The 27,757-nt window shown below is 36.0% G+C and overlaps 1 protein-coding gene across 1 annotated transcript; it reads left to right on the top strand.

Moving 5' to 3' along the window:
* On the top strand, positions 1-27,757 carry LOC124235610 (cytochrome P450 2C42-like). The gene is made up of 9 exons (XM_046653854.1): positions 1-168; positions 1,626-1,788; positions 1,950-2,099; positions 6,365-6,525; positions 7,695-7,871; positions 16,180-16,321; positions 19,156-19,343; positions 25,496-25,637; positions 27,330-27,757. Exons 1-9 carry the CDS (start codon positions 1-3, stop codon positions 27,509-27,511), a joined length of 1,473 nt encoding a protein of 490 aa, XP_046509810.1. The 3' UTR covers positions 27,512-27,757.

Here is a 27,757-nt window from a genome sequence, read left to right as displayed (position 1 = left end):
ATGCATCTGGTTGTGGTCCTGGGGCTCTGTCTCTCCTGTTTGCTTCTCCTTTCACTCTGGAAACAGAGATCCAGGAAAGGGAAGCTTCCACCTGGCCCCACTCCTCTCCCTATTATTGGAAATATCCTGCAGCTAGATGTTAAGGACATCAACAAATCCTTCATCAATGTAAGTATGTTTTATGCTCCTTCTGTGGTTTGCAAAGGGTAAGTAAATTAATCTTTACTTTTAAGTAAAGTGTATTCCTGGTGGCAAATGATTAAAATAGATCATTGCATGGAAAATACTCACTACTTTTTTTTTTTAAAGATTGACACTTGAGCTAACAACTGTTGTCAGTTTTCCTCTTTTTTTCCTGTCCCCAAAGCCACCCATTATATAGTTGTATTTTCTAGTTGTGAGTGCCTCTGGTTGTGCTATGTGGGACGCTGCCTCAGCATGGCTTAATGAGCAGTGCCATGTCCGCACCCAGGATCCAAACCAGCGAAAACCCATGCCACCAAAGCAGAGGGTGCGAACTTAACCACTTGGCCACGGACCGGCCCCTCACTGTACATTTTAATGTTTCCATGCTTTTTCTAGTTTGTCATTGTTAGATAGTAGAATGACGTAATGCATTTTTGGAAAAGAGAAATATTTAAGTCATCCTGGGATAGGGTCAAAATAATAAAGTGGCAAAAGTCTGGAGTGTTGCTGCTCTAATTGTTTTATAACCATTTGCTGTAATTTTTTGCCTGAAGGAAAAAAGATTAGAAATTTCATTCAAGAAGTTACCTTCTTTGTGAGCTATAGAATTTGTTCAGATTAGTCGTGAAAAGTAAACTTCTCTGAAGAAGCAAATTATGTCTAATGTCAAGAAATAGCTATGGGCGGAGGATCAGCATAATTGAGTGAAAGAAATGATTATTCAGGATCCATTGGGTGTTAACAAGAGTCCTTTTGGATTCTGCACAAAGCTGCTGTCTATACCCTATGAATGATGCAGGGTAGAAGAAATTGTTCTTCCATGAGATGCTACATGTTCATGCATTGCCTCTGTGATACTTGATCTCCTTCTGTGTTATCAATACTGGTGGTTTCAAACTGGAGGAGGTTTTAGAATCATCTGGACTCATTTTACAAAACAGATTTTTATTACTCATTACAGAGCTACTAAATCAGAATTTCCAAGAGAAGAGTTCCACAGGTGATCCTGGAGCAATCAACCTCATATTGTTCCAAAGGTGGGAGGCATTGAGGACTGATAAATTGCTCAAGCATGAGATGCTGGCAAAACATACATTCAAATCTGGGTCTTCTATTTATTAGCCATGGTACACTGCAAAAGAATTTGTAGTTCTCTGACTTCAGTTTATTTATTGGTAAAATAGAGCAAATAAACTTTGCTGAATGTGTTGATGTGAAGATTAAATGTAATCTGTGCACCAATTGCCCAAGTCATTGCATGGCACTTCATGGGCATCTACAGGTGGCAGCTATAATAATCTTCATATTTAATAAAATTCAGAAATATTTAAAGCTGATGACAGAATAAAAATATAAAATAAAGGACGATAATATCAGTTGAATCATGCACAAAATGTGACTTCTTTTGCTAATGTTTGCATTATCTTTCCATTTCCCAGCTCTCAAAAGTTTATGGCCCTGTGTTCACTCTGTATTTGGGCTTGGAGCCCACTGTGGTGCTGCATGGATATAAAGCAGTGAAGGAAGCCCTGATTGATCTGGGAGAGGAGTTTTCTGGAAGAGGCAGTTTCCCACTGGCTGAAAGAGCTAATAAAGGACATGGTAGGTGTGTGTGTGCATATTCAGCATTGGCTGGGGAGGATGGAAAATATGAATTTAAGGATCTCTTCAGCAGAGCTTGGCTCATCCATGAAGCCGCGAGGTGTCAGCTTCCTCTTCCCTGGCAAGAACCTCCCTTAGAGTTTCTGTTTCCCCTCTGTTAGGAATACTGTTCAGCAACGGGAAGAGATGGAAGGAGATCCGGCGCTTTTCCCTCATGACCCTGAGGAATTTCAGGATGGGAAAGAGGAGCATTGAAGATCGTGTTCAACAGGAAGCCTGCTGTCTTGTGGAGGAGTTGAGGAAAACAAGTGGTGAGTGGTTCTATACTCTGTAAGTCTGACTTTAACAGACAGAACTCCTCTAATAATGTCCTTGAAAATATTTCAGGGGCAGACAAATCTTTCCTTAAGGGTAGTGGCTACCAGCCCTCAGGTGAAGGAGGGAGAGTGTGAAGCAGAGAGCTAAGGGAGTTTTTGCATATGTCTGCTTGCTGTGTGTGTACACTCATGATTGTGCATACAATGTGGGCATAAAAGGTCATTTAATCCTATTCTGTCCCAGCTTTGTTTATTTTCAAATCATTATACTGTAAAAGTGGAAAGTTTTGAGTCTATTTTTTTTTTAATTTAAAGAGCATTGTTTTCCCCATAGCGTAATTTGGGTTAACTATTCCAGAAGATCTCACCAAGAAGCTCTTGTCAAGTGTGAATAACCTTTCACACCCTTATGTTGCTTAACTAACTGGCTTGTTCTCTCAATTAATGGACTGTATTTGTTTGTTCATTCTCACTGTTCAGTCTGAGGGTTTTTTCCAATGTCCCTGCTTAGTTTCCACCAGTAATGATGCTATATGTGGCTTATAATTTAATATATAGTTTTAATTGCTTTGGCATATCTTTGTAATTTTCACATAAACAAAGCATGATTTTAAAACCATCAACATGAATTATTTCCTATTAGCCACTATTTACTATATTGAGTTACATATTTTGTGAATATACATACTATAGCATAATTCTGCAAAATAAACAAATATCAAGTTGTATAATGATTTATTTAACTAGACATCAACTAATATTAATCCTTCTCCCTAAGTCTAATTGGCTCTGTTTTCAGTTTTGCTCATCCCGCCCCCCCGCATCTTTATTGGAATTTTGATTAGAATTAAATGGTAACTATTTACCTCCCACTACCAGCTCTAGTAACCTGTGAAGTGCTTTTCACGATGATTTTGATTTTCTGCTTGGATTCCAAAGTGACCTGTATTAAAATTTATCTCCCAAATGAAGTAAAAGGAAAGACTGTACATTCAATTTTACCTGTGAATCTCTCTCTCACACACACATCTTCTAGGTGTTTCAAATTGTTCTTCCCTTCCTTGGCTAAAGTGAAATTTTTTTTGAAAGGTTAGAACCCTGGAATGTGTAAAGGAGCCTGGTGTAGAGCAGATAACTCAACAGCTTTCCTGTTATTCAATGCCCTTTTGTTTCTTCACATCGTCTCTGATTCAAGTCACCTCTCATTAAATCTATAGAAGTGCCTTTGGGAGCTTTTTATATATAAAGTTTACTGATCATTTGATTACCATTCCATTTTGCATATCTCCACCAAAAAGAACACTTTTCTTCTCATTTCTTTACCTATAAAATGATAGAATTGACAAAATGATGATCGAGTTTTAAAATTTATTAAAATATACTATTCTGTTGATGACTTTACAGAATAATATCCCAGAGGTCCATAAGAGGGCCATTTTGCCCAAATAAATTAAATTTGGGGACTAATTGGAGACGGTGGATTCTATTTCCTAATGTAGAAAATTATTTTTGTTTTCTATGTATGAAATGAAGAAATAAAGGACTCCATTTATCAGTTTAAACTTTTTTGTTTGCCTTACCTGGGATTCAGTTTGAAATGGAAATTTCTCATTTTACTTTGGCGTATAGAAGCTTTTTAGTTTGATCTAGTCCCATTAGTTTATTTTTGTTTTTGTTGCCTTTTATTTGACGTCAAATACAAAACTTATTGCCAAAACTAATGTCAAGGAGCTTATCTCCTACCTTTTAGCTCTCCCGTTTAAGTCTTTAATCCATTTTGAGTTGATTTTTGGGTGTGGTGTAAGATAGTGGTCTGATTTCATTCCTCCACGAGGCTGCCCAGTTTTCCCAGAACCATTTATTAAAGAGATTCTCCTTTCACCACTGTATATTCTTGGCTCCCTTGTCATAAATTATTGACCATATGTATGTCATGTTGTTTTGATTACTGTAGCTTTGTAGTATATTTTGAAGTCGTGGAGTGTGATACCTCCAATTTTGTTCTTTTTCCTCAGGATTGCTTTGGCTATCGGGGTCTTTTGTTGTTCTATACAAATTTTAAGATTCTTTGTTCTGTTTCCGTGAAGAATGTCATCAGGATTCTGATTGGGATTCCATTGAATCTGTAGATAGTTTTAAGTAAAATGGACATTTTAACTATGTTTATTCTTCCAATCCATGAGCATGGAACATCTTTCTGTTTCTTTGTCTTCTTCAATTTCTTTCAACAATAACCTATAGCTTTCAGTGTATAGGCCTTTCACTTCCATGGTTAAATTTATTCCTAGGTATTTTATTCTTTCTTTTTGTGATTGTAAGTGGAATTGTATTCTTGATTTCTCTTTCTGCTAGTTCACTGTTCGTGTGTAGAAGTGCAACTTATTTTTGTATGTTGATTTTGTACTCTGCAACTCTACTGTATTTGTTGATTATTTCTGATAGTATTTTGGTGGATTCTTCAGCGTTTTCTATGTATAGAATCATGTCATCTGCAAATAGTGGCAATTTTACTTCCTCCTTTCCAACTTGGATCCTTTTTATTTATTTTTTATTCCATAATTGCTCTGGCTACACCTTCCACCTTCCAGTACTATGTTGAATAAGAGTGGATAAAGTAGGCATCCATGTCTCGTTCCTGTTCTCAGAGGATTAGCTTTCAGTTTTTCACTGTTGAGTGTGATGTTAGCTGTGAGTTTGTTATATAAGGCCATTATTATTTTGAGGTGCCTTACTTCTATACCCATTTTATTAAGAACTTTTACCATAGATGAATATTGTATCTTGTAGAATGCTTTCTCTGCATCTATTGAGATTATCATGTGATTTTTATTCTTTATTCTGTTAAAGTAGTATATCACATTGTTTGATTTGTGGATGTTGAACCATCTCTGCATCCCAGGAATAAATCCCACTTGACCGTGGTGTATGTACCTATTAATGTGTTGTTGTATTCGATTTGTTAATATTTGTTGAGGATTTTTGCATCTATGTTCATCAGTGATGGTGGCCTGTAATTTTTTTGTTTGTGTTGTCCTTGTCTTGTTTTGGTATCAGGGTAATGTTGGCCTCATAGAAGGAGTTAGGAATCTTCCTCTCCTCTTCAATTTTTTGGAAGAGTTTGAAAAGGATAGATATTAAGTCATCTTTGAAAGTTTGGTAGAATTCCCTGGAGAAGCCATCTGGTCCTGGACTTTTGCTTTGGGGATAGTTTTTGATTACTGTTTCAATCTCTTTGCTTGCGATTGGTCCATTCAGATTCTCTATTTCTTTTTGATTCAATTTTGGAACAATGTATAATTTTAAGAATTTATACATTTTATCTGTGTTATCCAGTTTCTTGGCATATAGCTTGTCATAGTATTCTCTTATAATCCTTTGTATTTCTGTAATGTCTGTTGTAATTTGTCCTCTTTTATTGCTGATTTTCTTTATTTGAGTCTTCTCTCTTTCTTCATAGTGAGCCTGGGTAAGGGTCTGTCAATTTTGTTTATTTTCTCAAAGAACCAGCTCTTGATTTCATTGATCCTTTTAATTGATTTTCAGTTAATATTTCATGTATCTCTGCTCTGATTTTTATTATTTCCTTCTTTATCCTGACTTTGGGTTTTGTTTGTTCTTCTTTTTCTAGTTCTTTTAGGTAGGGTATATGACTGTTTATTTGAGATTTTTCTTGTTTCTTGAGGGTACTCTTGTTCATATATGTTAGATTTTTTTCCAAGAAATCCTCTGTGCATTCTCCTTTTTTACATTTGTTCCTTCAAATACAGAAATTCACCCATAATCTCTGTCTCTTTAGTCTTTCCTTCTACTGTTTTACAAACAGTTCTTTCAAGTATTCACTAAATACAAAAAGTTTGAAGTTACTAACAATTTTTCTTCCTATATCAGTCCTTGATTGCTTATAGCCTTTTAAGATAGAAGTGATTCTGTGTGGATAAATTATTCAGTGTTTTCAAAAGTGACCTCTTTAAGTGTGCACTATATCCCTCCAAAATAAGAGGTACCCTGCTTTAGAATGGTTTAAAAATAAGTGGTGTATGTGAATAGAGTATTAGGAAAACCATTATTAAACTAGCTGGGATGTAATGGTTAACTCAAGTTTAGCGTAAAAGTCATATGTTGATTTTATGCATTACAAATTTTCCCTGTTAAGGGAATAGCTAGGTAAATGTTGCTTTAAAGTTTCTAAAATTATTTTCTCTGGTATCTCAAAGATAAACACTTTTATATGTATATTTTAAATGTTTCCAATTGTTTAGCCTCACCTTGCAATCCCACTTTTATCCTGGGCTGTGCTCCCTGCAACGTGATCTGCTCCGTTATTTTCCACAATCGTTTTGATTATACAGATCAGAATGTTCTTAACTTGTTGGAATTATTCAACGAAAATGTCAATATTCTGAGCTCCCCATGGGCGCAGGTGAGACAAAATCCTTTCTGAGTATCCATTGATATTCTTTTCTCTGACAAGCCTAATATTCTATAGGGACCATACTGTCAAGTGAGTGTTTGAATACCAGAGTCCTGCTCAGAGTTTAGTGTCATGGAGTAAACTTCTGGGAAAGATGGCCAAGCTCCTTATTTTACACACAAGAAAATGAATGCCCAAATACAGATCTTGAATTCAAGTCCATTTGCTCCTTGTCCAGTGGTTTTTCCACTAAACTTCAAAGCCCAGTTTCCATAAATTATTTTGATGACTATCCAAAATTTATGGCCATAGCACTCAGGGATATCCAAGCTCTTGTTGAAAGGCTTCCATTATCCACAAGGATTGCCCTCCAATCAACACTTAGAGACTTCCTCATCACATTACTTGGAAGAAATATCCTAATTTAGGATATAAAGGAGAATGTTTGGGAGCACAGTGGCTGCCAGAAACTCTGAACAGAGAGGGAATGTCAGATGTTTCAGTTGGGATCCTAGCTGGCAGGATATCTGGGTTAGGAATAACAAAATGATTGGGTTTTGTGGTGTATGAACCCTAAACAAGCACAATTTCACCCTATGCTGAGCTGGATTGTCTTGTATTCAGTCTCAAAGATAACTGTGTGATCTCAGAGAAGTCACTTAATTGCTCTTGTGCATAGTTATTTTATCCATAAAATACTCAGTTGGATTTCTAGGTATTTTCAAGACTCTCTCCATTCTAAAGTACTGATTCTGTTTGTAAGGCTCTTGATGTAAATGAGAAATAGCAGAGACTAGCTTATGCTCTTTATTAAGTTACTCAAACTCTCTTAACCTCTACTCTCATCTACAAAATGTGAATCAGCAATTCATGCCACCTTATATTTCCAGGTTGTCGGAAAGAATTGATGTAAAAAGTGAATGATTTTATATAATTGTCATTTTTATTTTTAAAAATTATATATGAGTATAGGAAATGATTGTCTTCTTTATCCTCTGGTCATAGTTCTTTTTCTGAAAACTTTGTAAGCATAGAGAACTACTATATATGTGCAGTGAAAATTTCCCCCTCAAGGTAGAAATCATATTTTATTCATTTTTATAATAACAATTTCTAACCAGGACTTGGTGTATATATACATTAAATGTTTTTTATTTAATAATTCTTTTCTTTTTTAGGTCTGCAATAATTTCCCTGCTGTTATTGATTATATCCCAGGGAGGCATAAAAAATTACTTAAAAATGTTGCTGATATAAAAAGTTATCTTTTGGAGAAAATAAAAGAACACCAAGAGTCTCTAGACATTAATAATCCTCGAGACTTCATTGATTGTTTCCTGATCAAAATGGAACAGGTAAAATGTTAACAACAGCTCAATTATTTGATTGCTTGTGCATTTTGTGGTTCATTGATTAACTCTGTAGCTACCAGGGATGTTTAAATGGTCAGACAAAAAAATTCTTGACAAGCACTTTATGTATTTATTATATGTATGGATCTGCACTAAGCATCGCAGAAAATTTAAAATTAAATTATTAAATGACTAGAATACATGGACCCTGTTCTTAGGCGTAAATAATATGCTTGAGGAAGGACAGAGTATACAACTCAGGTGAAATAGATACAATTACAAAAATGTTACAAAATATTAAGACATAAAATGAAGATGGAAATAATCATTTCTAGTCAGCAGCATATGGAAGAATGAGAAGGAAAGGCTTGACCAATGTTGGCTTCCGGCATGTCCTGAGGTTTGAGTAGGTCTTTAAATATTTTCAGTGAAGGACAGGATAGGGAATTTCTGATGTATTGAATGGTGTATGCAGAAGTTCAGAGGTGTGTATTGGCAAAAAGATTAAGTAAATGGAAAAGGGAAGCCTTAATTGAGTGTAACTGAAAATGACTTTGGATAAAGAGTTGTAGGTTGGTGTTTGTCAAGTAATGTGTAAGCATGAATGCTGGCATGGAAAATTTGGATTTGATATGGAAGAAATATAAGCCAAAACAAGAATGGAATTCATATAATAGTTAGGAAAATTATCCTGTGCATCCTGTAGAGGGCTCTGTATGATGAGAATGGAGCTCAAGGACTAGCTTGGAGATTTTTCATTTCTTCAAACCTAGACTTAATGGCAATCTGGGCCATAGAAGTGCAGAGGAATCTTGAGTGAAGTCAAAGTTGCCCATCTTGTCATATTCTCAGCCATCTAAGAAGAGAATCAATTAGGCTTTGCCGTGGAAGTCAAAGCAAAAGCAACATTTTAGAAGAAGTGATCAGACAAAATTGAGAAATAAAGAATTCTGTCCCCGGGAAGGTCACTGAATTTGATTAGACTTTGTGTCAGAGGAGTTCTATAGAGAGTGGCTTTAGTATAGAGGGAAGGATGGGAGCCTAATTACAAGGGCTCATGTAGGAGATTTCAGGGATGAGATGAAATGCCCCATAGGAGAAGTTCAACTAAGGTGGCAAAGATTTGAGTGATGAATTTATATAGTGATAGGGTTAAATTGAAAAACTGGATCAAAAGGGTTATAGATACCATGAAGACACCTGGTTCTCACTGATGTGAGGTGAGATAGATTCAAAAGTAATTTGGGGGCCAGCCCCGTGACCGAGTGGTTAAGTTCGCGCGCTCTGCTGCAGGCGGCCCAGTGTTTCGTCAGTTCGAATCCTGGGCATGGACATGGCATCACTCATTAAGCCACACTGAGGCAACGTCCCACGTGCCACAACTAGAAGGACCCACAACTAAGAATATACAACTATGTACCAGGGGGCTTTGGGGAGAAAAAGGAAAAAATAAAATCTTTTAAAACAAAAAAAAAAAAACAAAAAAACAAAACAAAACAAACAACGAAAGTAATTTGGAAAGAGTTAATTTTAGAGAATAAAATTCTTTCCCCTGAGGCCATTCCAATTTTATTCAACTACTTTGTAACACTGTAAAGATATGAAAAACCAGTTATTAGGGCAAGATGTGAAGTGAGTCAAAGATGCTGAAGGAGATGATATTCAGAGAATTACCCATAGAATTTGAGCTAGACCTTCAAATCATGTGTTCTAGATGTAATAAAATGAGAAGATGAAATGATTTGAAGAAACTACAAGAGGGAAAAAGCAAATTATTTTTATTCTCTGCCTTCTATTCTTCTAGAATAATGATTCTTATTCTTTTTTGTGCCCTGTTAATTTGAGAATCTGTTTAAATGTGTGGACACTTTTCCAGAAGAATGCACCTACATGAGTTCACCATATTTTGTACACAGTTATTGGGGTTTCCTTGATGCTGTGAAGCCTCCTCATTAATCTAAGGTCAGGGAGAGCTCTAAGATCTCTGGTATTTCTATTTCAAGTGGTTATTTCCTAAATACCATATTTTAAAACAATATTGTTTCTCTGGCTTCACAATGTATCTAAGGTCCAGATTAATTTATTATTTGTAACAGCTTTGTTGAGATATCATTCACATATTCTACCACTTGCCCACTTGAAGTGCACAATTTAATGGTTTTTAGTAATTTCAGAGTTCTGAAACCATCATCACCATCAATTTCAGAAGACTTTCATCACTCTGAAAGGAAACCCCATACTCTTTAGCAGACATCCCCCATTTTTCCCCAAACATCCCAGCCCTAGGAAACCACTAATCTACTTTCTGTCCACTAATCTCCTTTCTGCCTATTCTGCATATTTTATATAAGTCAAATTCACAAATTTATAGAAGTCAAAATTACAACATGTAGTCTTTTATGACTGGCTTCTTTCACTTAGCACAGCAGAGAGCACTGCTTTCACTTAGCATGTTTCCAAAGTGTATCATCATTGTAGCATGTGTCAGGACTTCATTCCTTTTTATGGATCAATAATATTCCATTGTGTGGATATACCACACCCTATTTATTCATTCATTCATTGATGGACATTTCACTTTTTTCATTTATTGGCTCTGATGAATAATGCTTCTATAAACATTTGTGTACAAAGTGTTTTGTGGACATATGTTTTTATTTCTCTTGGATATACACTTACGAGTGGAAATGCTGGGTCAAATGGTAACTCTGTGTTTAACTTTTTGAGGAATTGTGGCTCAATCAAAAATCAAAATGGAAAAGCTAAAACTATAAAACTCTTAGAAGAAAACACAGGCAAAAAAGCAGTTGCACCATTTTATATTCCCACTATGTGTACGAGGGCACTGATTTTTCTATATTCACATCAACAATTGTTATCATATGTAGTTTTGATTACAGCAATCCTAATGGGTGAAATGTTCTTTCATTGTAGTTTCGATTTGCATTTTCTTGATCGTTAATGATGTTGAGTATCTTTTCATGGTTTTATTAGCCATTTACATATATCCTTTAGAGTCACATCTCTTCAGATTATTTGCCCATTTTTCCCAGGTTATTTGCTTTTATTTATTATTGAAGTGTAAGGGTTCTTATGTATTCTACATAGAAATCCATTATCAGATATTTTGCAAATATTTTATACCATTCTATAGGTTATCTTTTTATTTCATGATGTCATTGGAACCAGATTTTTTGTAAATTTTGATGAAGTCCACTTTATCTGCTTTTTCTTTGGTTGCTTGCGCTTTTTGTAGGATGTGAAGAAGAATTACATAATACAAGCTCACAAAGATTTATGCTTATATTTTCTTTGAGCAGTATTATAGTTTTAGCTTTGTCATTTACACCTACAATCCATTTTAAAATATGTATATGGGAAGAAGTTCAAGATGGTAGCATAGGAAGATCTTGAACTCACCTTCTTCCACAGACACCAAATCTACAACTACATTTGGAATAATTCCCTCTGAAGGAGACCTGAAGATTGGATGAACAAAACCTCCAAAACTAATGATAAAAGGACAGCATCAAGTCAAGAAAAAAAGGCAGAGTCATGGGCTCACCAAAGAAAAAACACACCACAGCCACAACAATCCACAATCAGGGGAGATCTCAAAGGTATGAAACATTTCCCTGAGGATTAAAGGGATTTGAGCTCCACATCAGTCACCACAACCTTTAGATCCTGCACAGGAAAGACAAGACCCCCAAACACTGGGCTTTGAAAATCAAGGAGAATTATGTCCAGGAAAATTATAAAACTATATGGGATGCAAAACCTGCTCTTAAAGTGCTTGGTGTAGATTAACTTAACATGGAAACCAGCACAAATACACCAGTTTGAAAAATGCATAGAACACAGATAAAACAAACTCATTTACTGACTTTAAATCATCAGCCAGAGAGGCACAAAACCACCAAGACCCTTCTGGGACTGAGACACTAACAGGAGCCATTTTTGCAATCTCAGTCTACCTTGATAATATTGGCATTGATGGGTACCATTCTGGAATTCTTTCTCTAATCTGCTAGTCCCAGTGGGTGCACCTCACTGAAAACCGCACTGACCAAATCACTCCTGCAGTCATGGACATGCCTCTCAAACAGTAAAGTGGCCAATCCTGCCCACCAATGTGTTGCAACAGTTGCTGATGCACGTAGCAGACTGCCATGGAATAGCCCCATCAACAATTGTGTCAAAGCAGTCACAGATGTACCTAGCAGCAAGCCAGGGACTGGCCCTACCCACCAATGTGCTACAGCAGATGTGGATGCAACCAGAAGCTGAGCCATGGGCCTGACTCAACTGCCAATGCACCGTAGTTGTCATGATTGCACTCTGCAGCAGGCTGAGAGAAAGCCCCTCCCACCAACATGTCATAGTTGGAGCCAAGTTGCAACAGGAGGGCTTACACAGCCCGCATAAGGGATATCCCTTGAGTGCCTGGCTCAGGTGGCCAGGGAAGGCTGCATTTCTGGGTCCCACAAGAAGTCTCCTATGTAAGGACACTCCTTCAAGACTAGGAGAGTTAGCTGATTTAGGTAAAATATTGAAACAAACACAGAAAATTAGGCAAAATGAGGAGTCTGAGGAATATGTCCCAAATGAAAGGCAAGACAAAATATCAGCAAAAGCACTAAATAAAATGGAGATAAGCAATCTACCTGACAAAGAGTTCAAAGTAATGGTCATAAGAATGCTCACTGAACTTGGGAGAAGAATGGGTGAACACAGTGAGAGCTTCAACAAGGAGAGAGAAAATATAGGAAAGAAGCAATTGAAGCTGAAAACTACAATAACTGAAAAGAAAAATACACTAGATGGAATCAAGAGTAGGCAGAATGATACAAAAGAATGGGTCAGCAACCTCAAAGACAAGGTAATGGAAATCACCCAATCAGAACAACAAAGAGAAAAAAGAATTAAGAAAAATAAGAAGAGTCTAAGGGACTTTGGGTCCCCGTGGAGTTTTTTACTCTCAGACTAACCCACACTAAGCCTCCAGCAATTCATTATTGTGGTTTAGCTTTTCCTACCCTGGTACCGCTTCCTGCAGGAGTTTCTCCTCATGGGTTTATGCTCTGCTAAATCATGATTCTCTGTATCTACTTGTCTGTCTCTCCAATTTTGGAAGCAGTGCTTTTCCCTATGACTTCACTTATCTGATGACTCTAAGAAGTGTTATTCATTTTTCAGTTTGTTCAGTTTTTATTTCTGTTAGGATTGAGTGGAAATTTCTAAGCTCCTTACCTGCCAGGACAGAATGTGGAAATTTATTCCTCTTTTTGATAATCTTTTGACTTGATAAGTCAGTTTTCTGTTGCTGCTTTAAATATGCTATCCCACTGTCTTCTGGCCTCCACTGTTTCTGATGAAAAAATCAGCTCTTGCATTTTTTTTTATGATCCTTTGTACATGATGAGTAAATTTCTCTTTCTGTTTTCAAGATAGTCTCTTTGGGTTTCTTCTGGTTTTTTGTTTTTGTTTTTTTAGTAAGGAGGATTGTCCCTGAACTAACATCTGTGCCAATCTTCCTTCATTTTTATATATGGGATGCCACCTCAGCATTGTCTGATAAGTAGTGTGTAAGTCTGCACCCAGGTTCCAAATCATCAAACCACCAGGCCAGCCCCTGATGTTTGGGGGATTTTTGAATTAAAATCTGTCTTGTGTGGGTCTCTTTAAGTTTATTCTGCTGGGATTTCATTGAGATTCTTGAACATGTAGATTCATGCTGGTCATCAAGTTTGAGAAGTGTTCAGCCATTATTTCTTCAAATATTTTTTCTGCCCCTCTCTATCTCTTCTGTTTCTGTGACTCCCATAATGTGTATGTTGGTATGTCTCACGGTGTCCCTTAGTCCCTGTTCATTTCTTTCATTCTTTTTTCTTTATGCTACTGCAACTAGGTAATTCCAGTTTTACTGTCTTTACTGAGCAGTTTGTTGTTTCTTTCTTCTACCTATTCCAATCTGTTGTTGAACTGTTCCAGTGAATTTTTAAAATTTTTTCAGCTATTGTATGTTTTAGCGCCAGAATTTATATTTTTTAATATTTTCTCTCTCTTTTTTGATATATTATACTTGTTTATTACTGTTTTCCTAGTGTCTTTTAGTTCCTTCTCCATGGTTTCTTTCAGCTCTTTGAGCATACTTAGGAAATTTAATTTTAAAGTTTTTATCTACTGAGTCTGATGTACAGGCTTCCTCAGGGATGATTTCTGTTAATTTATTTTTTTTTCCAGTTAATGGGCCATACTTTCCTATTTCTTTGAATGCTTTGTAATATTTTGGGAACTGAGCATTTTAAATATTGTCATGTGGTAACTTTGGAAATAAGATTCTTTCTGCTTGTAGATATTGCTTTTATTACTTAAGGAGGTCTTCAGTAATCTATTTATTTAGTGATATTTCCAAACAACTTTTCTAATCTTCTGAGGTCACTGAAGTCTCTGTTCTCTGATCTCCACAGTCAGTCAGTGACCTGACAGAGATTTCCTTAAATCCAATAAGAATTGGGAAAAAAAAAAACATTCTATCCATTTAAATCACCTTGGCCAATGCAAGTGGAAAAGTTCATGCAACCTCTGGGAATGTATACAATGTCCAGCCTCTGTGCTAGCCATTTATGATCAAAAGCAAGCAATCAACACACAACCCTGATTTTTGTAGGACAAGGTCCCCATTGCCCACCCTATGACTAACAATCTGCAACAGGTATGAGGACCACTGTCCTTGTGGATGCCTGCAGGGAGCTAGTGTGTAGAGAATGGTAGTTGATACATCAGACACAGAAATTTATCAACTTCTTTCTGATAAATCACTCCCCTGGATTCTGTAAGTGTTCAGCTAGACTCCAGAGTCCCAAAATTGTTGTTTCAGACAGTTCATACCAAGTCAATAGTTGTTTCTGTGGCGGGAGTGATTCCTGGAACTTCCTATTCTGCCATCTTTGTGGTATTACTCTAGTAATGCCATTTAACAATATTAAGTGTGTGATTCATGACATGGAATTTGTTTCTATTTATTTAGCACTTCTTCAATTTTTTTCTACATTGCTTTATATAGTGTAGTGTAATTTTAATTGGATATGTACACATAGCCACTAAATATCCAAATTCACATCAACATATAAAATATTAATATTGGTTTATGAGTACTCTGCTCTTCTTACTGAATTTAAACTAATTTTGATTTGACAAGCTTAGAAAACTGTGGAAAGCCAATCTTAGTAAGGGCGGTGACTGTCTATGTCTAGGAAGTACACCTGTTCAAAGGGTTAAGTATGTCTTAATGGTGCTGATTGCATAATATTAGACATGCCACAGGTCACCTGGAGATTACAAGAGGACCATTAAATTAATGCTGGCCTAGTGTTTGGTTAGAATATATATATATATTCCCTCTCTCTCTCTCTCTCTCTCTCAATATCTCAAATGTTTATCTATCCATCTATCTACCTACCTATATATCTATATATAGAGAGAGAGACAGAATATCTAGAATATAATAGTAGCCAGCCCCATCTTGTCTTCGTGAATCCATTCTCTTTCTCTGCAATCTGCCCTAGGATGTGCTGCCATATTAGCTTTTGCACAACTTCACTTCATAATGAATCTGTAGGTAATAGTGAGTCCAACTAAATTATTTAACAGAGAAGACAATTGCATACTCTTGTTTTAGGCTTATTACATCTTCCATGATATGGCCTTAATTTACCCATTTCTCAATTAAGATTATATTTATTTACAAATAAGAGAAAATCCAATTAGCAATGTTTTAAACAAATAATTTGTTGATTTATGTTATATACAAGTAGTCTCCTGGTGAGCCATTCTAGGGTTAGTACAGTAGCCCTGAATTATCACAAGGTCAGGCACCTTCCATTTTCCTTCACCATATTTTGTATACAGACCTTCACCTTCATGCTTGAACACTGCTGTCCCAAGATGATGTGTGCCTGACCTCCACTTTCACATCTGTGTTTTGAGTAAGAAGAATGAAAGATAAGTGGCACTAACTGGCTTTTGCTTATATCTCATTCACAAAAAGATACGTTGCAAAGCCAACCTAACTGAAAAAATGATAGTGAATGGAATTTTTAGGCAAGCAAGGTTTAAGAGGATAAGAAATGAAGATTGGTTCAACTATTCTGCAGTCAGCCGTAGCATACAGTAGCTTTTTCTAATACTGCACAATTCAGTTTCTAGGATGGTTTAGCTTTATAACAGTCTAAGTTATTTTGTATTCATTACATTCAAATATGTTGGTAAACCAACTTACCAAAAAATTGCTCTAAATCATTCCTAGGAAAAGTACAACCAATACTCTGAATTTACTGTTGAAAATTTGGTAACTACTGCATTTGATTTATTTGCTGCTGGGACAGAGACAACGAGCACCACCTTGAGATATGGACTCCTGCTTCTGTTAAAGCATCCAGAGGTCACAGGTATGACTACACATGATGAAAAGGGTGAATTTCAGAATACAAATCTAGCAAGACACTGTCACTCTCCTGCAACTTATTTTTCTTAGAGAAGCTTCATTATTGAAATTTCTGTGTCACTAGTTATAATTTGTCCAAACTTAATGAAGGGATAATACTAAGACAACCTTGCACAACAGGGGTTGATGATGGAGAGAAGTGAAGTACAGTGTGGGTAGTAAGAAAGTAATAAAGTTTTGGTGTAGTGTCTGGATTCCACTGGGAAGTGATTTGTGTCAGGCAACAGCCATCACGAATTGATCTAAGATTGAATATTCATTTCCATAAGAAGAGACCACTTTGAAGAGTAGGTAGGTTCTTGCAGAAATCTTTCCTCATTCTGAAAATACAGTGTTCTAGTGCTGGGGTAGGGAAGATGGAAACTCTTCTTATAGAAGCATAAGTGGAAATTCTAGAAACTTAATTAGGCAGCCTCGGAAAATTTCTACAGTGTGAGAAGTATTCTAAAAAGTTATATTCATAAGAAAGGTGTTGCTATTTAGACAGAAGACATGCCTAAAAGAATTTTATCATTCCAGAAGTCTATTTCCAGGAAACTGGGTTTGCCAAAATAAAAATGGGGGGGGTAAATAATTTTGTCTTTTATGAACAATTTTACTTTACAAATTACCTCAGAAGAGTTCCAGATGTACAAAGCAGAATAGAAGCATACATTATCTTTTCTTGTGTCAGAGTCTCATTGAAATTATCATAAACTAATTACAAATGAGAATTAATCAGTCCTTTGAAGTCGGAGAAGAGTATAGGAGGCACCCAGGATGTCTTCAACAAATTTCTGAAACACAGAGAGCAGAAGGGAGGGTGATAATTACCTCAACAGAGAAGATGAAGTTGTAGCCTGAAGGTCAGAAGAAGATTCACCAACATGGAAAAGCTAACCTGTGTCCCTAAAATCCCCACAATTCTCACTAGTTGGAAGTACCAAGTGTCTAATAAAGTTAGGGGAGAATGAGGCAGAAGACAGGAGGCTTCCCTCCTCAATTTGTACAGGTTTGTACAATTGTACAGATTCTCTCTACAATTTTTTGAGCAGGTAACTGTTTTCCTCTCACAGGAAAGAGAGAGTTTCTAAATCAAAGACCTACATATTCCACCATCAAGACAGAACATTCTCTCCAAGTGTCCAGCAGAGTAAATGAAATAAAAGCATGCACTTCAAGAGACAGGGTCATGAAATTTCAGAACATCAGGGATAAGTTAAAATCATAAAACTTTCAGAGATAATTCTGGTCATAGATATAAGAGATTAGGAATCAGAAGGGTATCAGAATTCTCAAGAGCAACTATCATCTTATGCATTAATAGAAAAAGGATATTTTCAGATGTGCATATTTACCAACAGTTTTACTTCCTCTTTCCACCTTCTTAGAAAGATACTGGAGGATATGCTCCATCCAAACATTTGACACCAAGTCAAACTTGGTCATGGGCTCCAGGAATCAGAAGACCTCCTGTAGAGGGATGGAAGTTTCAGGGAGGGTACTTGGGCCCAGGCCTGGGAAACAACCGGTTTGGATTGTACTAAGTAGATGAAGAAGGTGTGAGGGAAGTTAAGAAAAATAAAGAGAAGAAATTGATAATCTGAGGTTTGAGCATTTTGAAAATTATTACTAGGAGTTTAAAACATCTACCTGAACATTTGGAAGTAATTCTGAATTGCGAACTAGAAATTTAGGAACTGATATAAATTGTTCAAACATAAGTTTTAAAGCATGTAAAATTAAAAATAATTATGGTTATCCTACCAGTGAACAATATTTATGGTTATAATGGTATAAACAGTGCTTATTGATATAATCAAAGTTATGATCAAAATATATAGGTGAAAGTGAAGTGAAGGGAAGTGCCTGTGTATGTGTGTGTGTCTGTTCATGTGTATTTTGAATGGAGTGGAGGCAGAGATATAAATTCTCATCACTCATACCAGGACTTCCTTAAATATTGCCTAAAATTGGATAAATGAATAAATAGAAACAGAAGTAGAATCATTATTTAGAAATATAAATATGCATTTCAGAATAAACAGCAAGAATGATTCAAAGAGGCTGCCCTGGGGAGTGGGAGGTTGAAGAGGATACCATCGCAATTTGCATATACATATGTGCAAACACACACACAAAGACTTACATACATGTAGATCCACTTGTAGAATTTAATTTTTAAAACATCATTATTTTTTTTGAGGAAGATTAGCCCTGAGCTAACATCTGCTGCCAATCCACCTCTCTTATTTTGCTGAGGAAGACTGGCCCTGAGCTAACATCCATGCCCACATTCCTCTATTTTATATGCAGGATGCCTGCCACAGCAGGGCTTGACAAGTAGTGCCTAGGTCCGAGCCCAGGATCCAAACCAGCGAACCTCACGCTGCCAAAGCAGAAAGTGCGAACTTAACTGCTGAGCCACTAGCCTGGCCCCAAAATCATCATATATTACTTTTGACATAAATTTACATTTATTCTTGTTTTCCTCTATGCAGTGAAGAAACAACGATTTCTTCAGTTAATATGGTAACTGTTTATAGTTTGAAAAGTTTCATTTCTATTTGTGTAAATTATCTTATATGGTAATAGATAAGTATAGACAGATATATCGAATGCCTAGCTTGTAGTAGAGTGGTATGTATCTATATTATAGCAATTCTCTAAGTTATGGGCATATAATTTATGTTTATAGTGATGTTGGGACATCTTTATAATTCTTAATGTAACCTTGAATTGTTGTGACAAATGTGCCATTTTACTTCTTTTTCATCAGTCTTACTTATATCTTATCAGCTAAAGTCCATGAAGAGATTGACCGTGTGATTGGCAGAGACCGAAGCCCCTGCATGCAGGACAAGAGCCACATGCCCTACACTGATGCTGTGGTGCATGAGATACAGAGATACATTAACCTCGTCCCCAACAACCTTCCTCATGCAGTGACATGTGATATTAAGTTCAGAAACTACCTCATCCCTAAGGTAAGATTTGTTTCTCTTATAGTGACCTCAGCACCCCTGAAGTTTCCATATTCACAACATGGTTCCACTCTTCTATCAACACAAGATGAGAGAAATGCAAAAATCATACTTTTGGTAGCTTGAAGGAATTGTATCTTACCCAATTTGTGTTATAAAGCTTTATAGCAGGTCTTGATAGCTGACAGTCTAAGTGTTCTGAATTTCTTCTGCTTCTTCAAAATTGTTTTGGCTACTCTTACCTGTTTACATTTTCAAATAAATTTTAGTATTGGTTTGTTAATATCCCAAAACACTCCCTTGGGATTTTGTCAGGGTGAGATTATATCTACAGATCATTTTGAAAAGAGCTGGTATCTCGAAAAGAATTGACGTGTTGAATCTTTGAATTCATGAATATGGCATATGCTTCTAATTTATTTGAGCTTTCTTTGTTTTTTTCAATAATGTTTTCTTTTCAGTGCAATGGCTTGCACATCTTTGGTTAGTTTTTGCCCAGGAATTAATATTTTTGATGCTGTTCTAAGTTGTATAATTTTAAAAATAACTTTTCCATTTCTTTGTATTTGGTATATGAAAATATAATTAATTTTATTATTTTGATGACCTTTTTTGTAGCAAACTTACTAAATTTACTAATCGTTGCTAATAATTTGTGTGTAGATTCATTGAACGTTTCAATGTACACAATCTTGATGAATGGGTTAATGTTTTTTTAGTTTCTGTTTTTATTGAGGTATAATGACATACAACATTGTATTAGTTTCAGGTATACAAAATGATTATTCAACATTTGTATACACAGTAAAATGATCACTACGATAAGTCTAGTTATCTGTCACCATACAAAGTTAGCAGAAATGTTTTTTCTTGTGACAAGAACTTTAAAGATATACTTTCTTAGCAACTTTCAAATATGCAATACAATATTACTGACTATAGTCATCATGCTGTGCATTATATCTCCCTGACTTATTTTATAAGTGGAAGTTTGTCCCTCTTTCACCCATTTCACCCACATCCCTCCCCTTTGGCAAAGACCAATCTGTCCTCTGTATCTATGAGTTTCATTTGTTCATTAGTTTTGTTTACTTTGTATTTTCTAGTACTCAAGATTTTAAGTTCTCTTCATTGCATCATTGCATTGACTAGAATTTCTAGGATAGTGTTCAAAAAAGTGGTGGTAGAGGACCTCCCTGTTTCATTTTCTATCCCCAGGAGGTGATGGGGGTTTAACATTGCACAACTGATAGTCATGTATTATATACACTTTGGTAGATATTCTTTATAGATTAGGGAAATTTGCCTTCTCTTATCTTTGTATGATATTTTGACATGAAAGTGTGTACAATTTTGTCAGAGGATTTTCTGCATCTATTGATGTTGTCATATATTTTGGCCTCCTTTTCTCCACTAAATATACATATGTTAAATATAAACACACAGCTGGATATGAGTTGCTATTTGGTCTGGACTTTCATGTTTATAGTCATAAGAGAGATTGGCCTGCAATTTTCTTTCTCAAAATTTTCTTGTCAGATTTCTGATATCAAGGTAAAGTTGGCCTCATAAAATGAGGTGGGAATTGTTACCTAGTTTGAGTCTATTTTATTACCGTCTCCTCCAACTCTTGTTTTTCTGGCCGCATAGTTGCTCTTTGGAATGCCTAGTAAGTTTGGGATACTACATATGAAAAATTGGAGTGTTTCAGAGAGCTTATCTTCTCCTAGAAAGAGTTCTTCTCTCCTCCACTAGGCAGTCAGAATGATGTAATGCTTCCTACTCTCATTCAGAACTGGAAATGAAGACAGTCTAAAATTGACTGTAGGCGTCAGGTGACCTCTCTGAGATTCTCTCATCTCTGGAATTTTGAGAAAAGTTTTTGTTTTAACAACTTTGCAATACCTTCCAACACATAGTTTTTATGTTTATTCAGATTTTATACTTGCTATGCTGCAAGCTACCCCATTCCACTTGAACCCAACACATATTACTAATAAAATAAAAATAGTATAACTAAAAATTATGTTTCCATGAGGGAAAAAGAATTATAAGTTTGATAAGGTTGCAATTACTATCACCATCTTCTGAAGAAGAGTCAATTGAGGACTTTATCAAGAAGTAATGGAGCTTGCCCTGAGATCACAGATCTGATGCAAAGGTTAGGACTTCAAGTCTACTGTTCTTTTTTAACAAAAAACACTAAGGCAAAGGCTTTTATTTTCTAATATTGGGGCATGAGGGTAATATTAATAAGACTTGTTTGTCCTCCTATTGCTAACTAAGTGGGAAATGGACTAAGGAATCAGATAGAGATTGCCAGTCTCGCCCATCTACTACATCAGATTTGAGGACATGCTTGTGGGGAGCATTGCGCCTGCTGAGCACGCTCATCAATTTCTCTGCATGGCAGACCACATTGTGCCTGGTGGCTTTTGAGTCTAGACAACCCACAACCCAAGGGAATGGGCCATTCCCTTCTGCATGGAACAGCCCAGTATAGAAATATGCAACAGTGAGTGGCTGATTCTATCTACCCTCTTTCTAGTCAGATCAATAATTTCTTCTATCACAGGATGGAGCGATTAAGCTAGGTGGAGATAATGGTCTAAGACAGGAGTTGGCAAACATTTTCTGTAATGGGCCATATAGTAAATATTGGGGCAATGGGTCTCTGTCACCACTACTTAAGTCTGCCATTGTAACACAAAAGCAGTCATAGACCATACATAAATGAAATAAGATTGTGTGTTCCAATATTTATGACGGTGATACTTAAATTTCTTGTAATTTTTACCTGTCACAAAATATTATTCCTCTTTTTATTTTTTTCAATTTTAATATTCTTAGCTAGTGGGCTTTCCAAAACAGGTGACAGGCTAGATTTTCATGGGCTGTGGTTTGCTGACAACTAGTCTAAGACAGCCCTGTCCAATAGAACTTTCTGCAGTGATGGAAATGTTCCATATTTGTGCTGTCCAATGCAGTAGCCACTAGCCACATATGCCTATTGAGTGCCTGTAATATGATTAATGCAACTGAGGAGTAAATTTTTAATTTTACTTACTTTTAATTAATTCAACTTAAATATAAAGAACCAAGTGTGGCATGTAGCTACTGTGTTGGCTAGCCTGGATCTAAAAGTTTTTTCCTAATGTGGGGTTAGAAATCCTTCATCCTCACTTTTGCAATACTGAAAGTCCTGAAAATACAAGTAAAATGTAAATCTGGTGCAGTTTCACTGAGTGGTAAAACCCTGACTTGAATTGAAATGAACCATACACATTTTTATTTATCCACATTTGCAAATATTTTTATTTTGCTGAAAATATATCAACGTGTCTAATTATATGGTATTACTCTATAGTCTTTTGGGAGTGTCATAAATTCTATAGTGTACACATCATAATCCTTTCTAGAATGTCAGACAATTCCAAAAATGGAAATACATTACGATCCAGCAGATTCATTTATGAGATTGTGTATTCATACCTCAAAGAAGAACAATGTTCAATTTTAATGAGTTGAAGTGGAAAAGTAGGAAGAGGGTAAAATTTTTTGCTTAGAGATAATTTTGTGATGGCTGATAAAACAGTCTTTTGGGCAAGGATGACTTCCTCTGAGTTTTAGACTGGCCATTTGTATTTCATGTGCCCAGATTATGTCTCTTTCATGTTTTTAAGTTCTTATTTCCCAGCCAGGAAAATGCATGATCAGAATCATTGTTATTTTTGCATGTAACAGTAGTTGATTCTCTTTTATTGCTGAGTTGTATTCTGTCATGTGGAATACCACAAACTGATGATCCATTCAACAGTAGTGGACATTTTAGCTGTTTCCAGCTTTTGGCTATTTTAATAAAAGTGGTATGAACATTCTCATACAGTTATTTGTATGAACACATATTTTCATTTCTATTCAGTAAATGCGTAAAGAGTGGGATTGTCACATAAGTGTTTAAATTTATACAAAACTGATGAACTCTTTTCTAATGTGGTTGTGCCATTTTGCATTCTACCAGCAATGCATGAGAGTTCCATTTGCTCAATGTATTCACCATGGTTAGTCTTTTTGAATTTTAGCTACTATTCAACTTGTGTAATGATGTCACATTTTCTTTTAACATCCATTTCCTTGATGAGTAATAATGCACAGCTACTTTTCATGTCCTTATTGGCCATCATGTATCTTCTTTTTTAAAGTGCCTGCTCAAATTATGTGCCTATTTTCTATGACATTGTTTGCTTTTTGTCATTGAATTGTTGTAGCTCTTTATATATTCTGAATGAGTCCTTTATCAGATATATGCTTTACAATATTTACTCACAGTGTGTGGCTTCTTCTTCTTTTAGTTTCTTAAGATCATCTTTCAAAGACTAGAAGTTATTAATTTTAATGTGCAATTTATCAATCATTTCTTTTATTATTTGTGCTTTGGTGGCCTATTTAAAAAATATTTGCCAGCACAAATTCCCAAACACTTACTCATATCATTTTCTAGAAGTTTTATACTTTTAACTCAACTTTAAGTCAGTGATCCATTCCAAGTCAATTTTTATTTATAGTGTGAGGTAATGGTAATGCATCATTTCAATTTTTAATGAATATCCAATAGTTCCATCAACATTTGTTGAAAACATATCTACTTTTGTATCTTCAAGAAACATTTTTACACATTAATTATGTAAAAGCATGTAAGGGGAAACTTCTAAAATCAAAATGATAGACTTTTTCTCTGATAAATTCAGAGGATGGAATTTCCCCCAACTTTATATTTAAAAAAATTTAAATCTAAATAACATTATGTATATATTTATATATGTATTATATATGAAGGTATATATATATAACTACATTTATATCTAAATATCTACCTACTACATTTAACACCTCAATACTTCAGTATGTGTCTTCTAAAAACAAGGGCTTTCTCCTAAATAACAATATGATTCACATTCAAAGAATTATCATTGATATAATATTATCTAATATATAGCCTATGTTTAAATTTTCATAGTTTTTAAAAAATATCCTCTATAGCTTCTTCTTTTGTAGTCTAGTTTTCAATCAAGAAAGAAGTATATAATTTTATTTTCTTATCCCTTTATTTCCTGTAATCAAGAATGGTTCTCTTTCCTCTGTTTGTTACTTCCCTTTCATGACAATGACATTTTTGAAGAGTCTAGGCCAGTTGTCATATAAAATGTTCATCAGTCTAGTTCTGTGTGATTGTCTTCTAAAGATTATATTCCAGTTACAATTTTGGCAAGAAAACTACATAGTTGGTGTGTATGTACCGTTGAATTCTATTAAGGGTGCAGGGGCTATAATGTCACTCATCTCATTATTGTTGACGCCATGTTCATCACTTAATAGAATGGCGTCTGCCAGATCGCTCCATTGCAGAGGTTCTGTTTTCATGTATAACTAATAAAAATCTACCACATTTTATTTTAAGACTTTGAATATCCAGCTTCCCAAGTCATTCACCTAATAGTTTTAGCATTAATTGAAGACCTTCATTTTTGAAAAATGATAATTTTTCTAATTTATTATCTCATCTATCTTTTCTTTTCTTCTTCTTTTTTTTTTTTGCTGGGATTCATCTGTAAAGAAGAGCTCCTCCACATTTTTAAATGAAGAAAAACAAATTTCATGTCAATAGCTGTTACTGTGCTTGTTGTTATTATCCCAGAAGAGATAATTTCTAATTAGATCAGACTTCTATTTTAAATCTATCTATAAACAGATAGTCTGGACATTTTGAGAGCCCAAAGAGACATCCACTTTAAGCCATATTTCACATATAAGATGTGTGAAAATTGAAATAATGAAATAGGCTGGCAGGTGGGGACATACTCTGGTGTCCAAATGTCATGATAAGGAAGAGAGATAGGGTTCAGAAGGCTTGACAATCAAATCCCTGAGTACTTAGGACTTCAAATGTAGTTGGAAGCTACTTTAGCAGGGTCACTGCCACTGACCTTAAAATTATACCTGTTTATTACTTGTTATGTCTGCCTGGAAATGTCATTGCTCTTTTTTGGACCTGATTCTCCTCATCTATAGATCATAAGAGTGTACTAAGTAATTTCCAACATTTCTTCCAGCTCCGTGACTTCTTTATAACTCAGTTTTTCATCTGTTCATTCCAGGGCACAACCATATTAACATCCCTGACTTCTGTGCTGCATGATGATAAAGAATTCCCCAACCCTGAGGTGTTTGACCCTGGCCACTTCCTGGACAAGAGTGGCAACTTTAAGAAGAGTGACTACTTCATGGCTTTCTCAGCAGGTAATAAAATTTTATTTCCTTCGGTACATCAAGGGACAGATTACCTTCACAGAGCCTGTTAAACTTGCAGTGTCTACTCTTGGGTTCATGGAAGTTCTGTTTGTATATGATCAGGAGCTCCACTCCTATGTCCATGCACTTTCCCACCTCATGATATTTCTCATTATTAGCCCACATTTGTGGGATTTAAAGAGCTGACCTAGTTCTTCCAAGGTAAGAAAGCTAGAGAATGATTTGATTGAGTTCTGCCTCAAGATACATCACTGTAACATCCAGAACTCTTTCTAGAAGCTTAACCTCATCTAGACTGTCCTCATCTGCCCTAAGGAGAGTATCTATTTCCATAACTTTGAGTATCTTCTATGTGGTGCCTCTCTCCCCTAGGTTGAGATCTGGGGATACAACTATCCACGAGCACAGAATGGGCACCCAAAGAGCTCACACCAGAGTTAGTGAAACAGATGAACAAACAGATAATTATAATCCAGTATGACTAGGGTTGTGAGAGAGGGAAGGACAAGCTGTTTGTCAGGGAAGGGTGGGGAGAGGAAGAAGCTGCCTCCTTCCTGTTCTCTTATACCACATACAAAGTGAGGCATAAAATGCAGTAAGTGACATTCTAAGAGAATAAAGGAAATTTGATTTGCCCCATTAAAAGGCACAGAAAAAGGAAAGAAGAGAGGCAGGACATTTTAACAGAGGTAATGGACCATAGACACAGGATATTTGCTGTAGTTCAAGGATGTCAGAGCCTCCTGCCAGTAACTGCGGGTCAAGGAAACCTTGGGAATATGACAAACTACCTTTTAATGATTCCCTGGCACCTTGACCTTCCTACAATCAAGGTCTCCCTTTTGGATATTGGGGCCTCTGCACCTGAACTGTGTGCTGAGTTTCTGGTCATGGTACTGCCCACATTCATTCTTTGACTTTTGATGCCTGCTTTTGGATCTAGCATTGTGCATACTTAGATGACAAGGACTGAGTCCTCCTTTCAAGAACTCATATTTTCAAGGATAGAAAAATAGAGAATTATGACTTAAGGTGATCTATGTTTCATTGGAACCATGAATATGATGCTTAGAAACCCCAGAGAGAGTGAGAATCTACTGTCTAAAGGGATCACAAAGATTGTAAGTAAGAATTGACATTTGACCTAGTTTCTAAAAGAAGTGTAATTAAAGCACATCTTAGCCAAGGGGAACAATATCAGATAAGCCTTTAAACTGTATGATATATTGAAGATTAATGAAGTGCAGGTATAGCTAGAACTGAGAATAAAAATTGTGAGGAATGCAAGGAAGATCATAGAACATCAGACTTAGAACAAGGAACACAAGAAACATGGGTGCGTTACTAGGAAAAGATTGATGGAAACCCAAAATGCCAAAATAGCAGTTATAAAGTGGAATACTTAGTGAAACACTTGACATAGAGCTGATACTCAGAAAAGACTTTTTGCATGAAGGCTACCTGCTAAGAGAAGATGTTAGGGTGGATAACGTGTGAGTCCATCTTTTGTCCGTCTGTATATCTAACAATCATTCCAGCATTCCTGCCTTCCGTCCATCCATCATGCATCCATCCAAACAATCATTCCTCAAAGAAATACTGTGTATTCTTTATTCTTTTTGTGCCAATCAGTAACATACTGTCCAAGGAGTGTCTGTGTTCTGTGTTTTTTATTTTCAGGAAAACGAATGTGTGCAGGAGAGGGGCTGGCCCGCATGGAGCTGTTTTTATTCCTGACCACCATTTTACAGAAATTTACCCTGAAATCTGTGGTTGATCCAAAGGACATCGACACCACTCCGGTTGCCAATGGATTTACTTCTCTGCCACCTTCTTATCAGCTCCATTTCATTCCTCTCTGAAGATGGGCAGACCATCTGGTTGATGATATGCTGCCATCTGCAACTCCCCCTCCTTTGTGTTCATCTCCTTCCTGCCTCATCCTTTTCCCAGGAATGCTTTCTCTTTCCTCTCCTCTTTCCATTACCCCATTCCCTCAATATTCAGTGAAGATCCAGCCTCCATTAAGTAGAGTTTCCTGATTTCACGGCATAGTACATGCCTCCTATTCTTCATACTGTGTAACACTTGTATTGGCCACTGCATAC

This window comes from Equus quagga, chromosome 2 (assembly GCF_021613505.1).
Source record: "Equus quagga isolate Etosha38 chromosome 2, UCLA_HA_Equagga_1.0, whole genome shotgun sequence".
Classification (NCBI taxonomy): domain Eukaryota; kingdom Metazoa; phylum Chordata; class Mammalia; order Perissodactyla; family Equidae; genus Equus; species Equus quagga.
Note: the sequence above shows the minus strand (reverse complement) of the source record. Positions and strands in the feature narration are given on the sequence as shown.

What these genes read in the sequence shown, in the direction of transcription:
- LOC124235610 (XM_046653854.1), top strand. Translation starts at nt 1, where the DNA reads ATGCATCTGGTTGTGGTCCTGGGGCTCTGTCTCTCCTGTTTGCTTCTC. An exon ending in TCAACAAATCCTTCATCAAT is followed by an intron (nt 169 to 1,625) that starts GTAAGTATGTTT and finishes TCCATTTCCCAG; the next exon opens with CTCTCAAAAGTTTATGGCCC. An exon ending in GGAGTTGAGGAAAACAAGTG is followed by an intron (nt 2,100 to 6,364) that starts GTGAGTGGTTCT and finishes CCAATTGTTTAG; the next exon opens with CCTCACCTTGCAATCCCACT.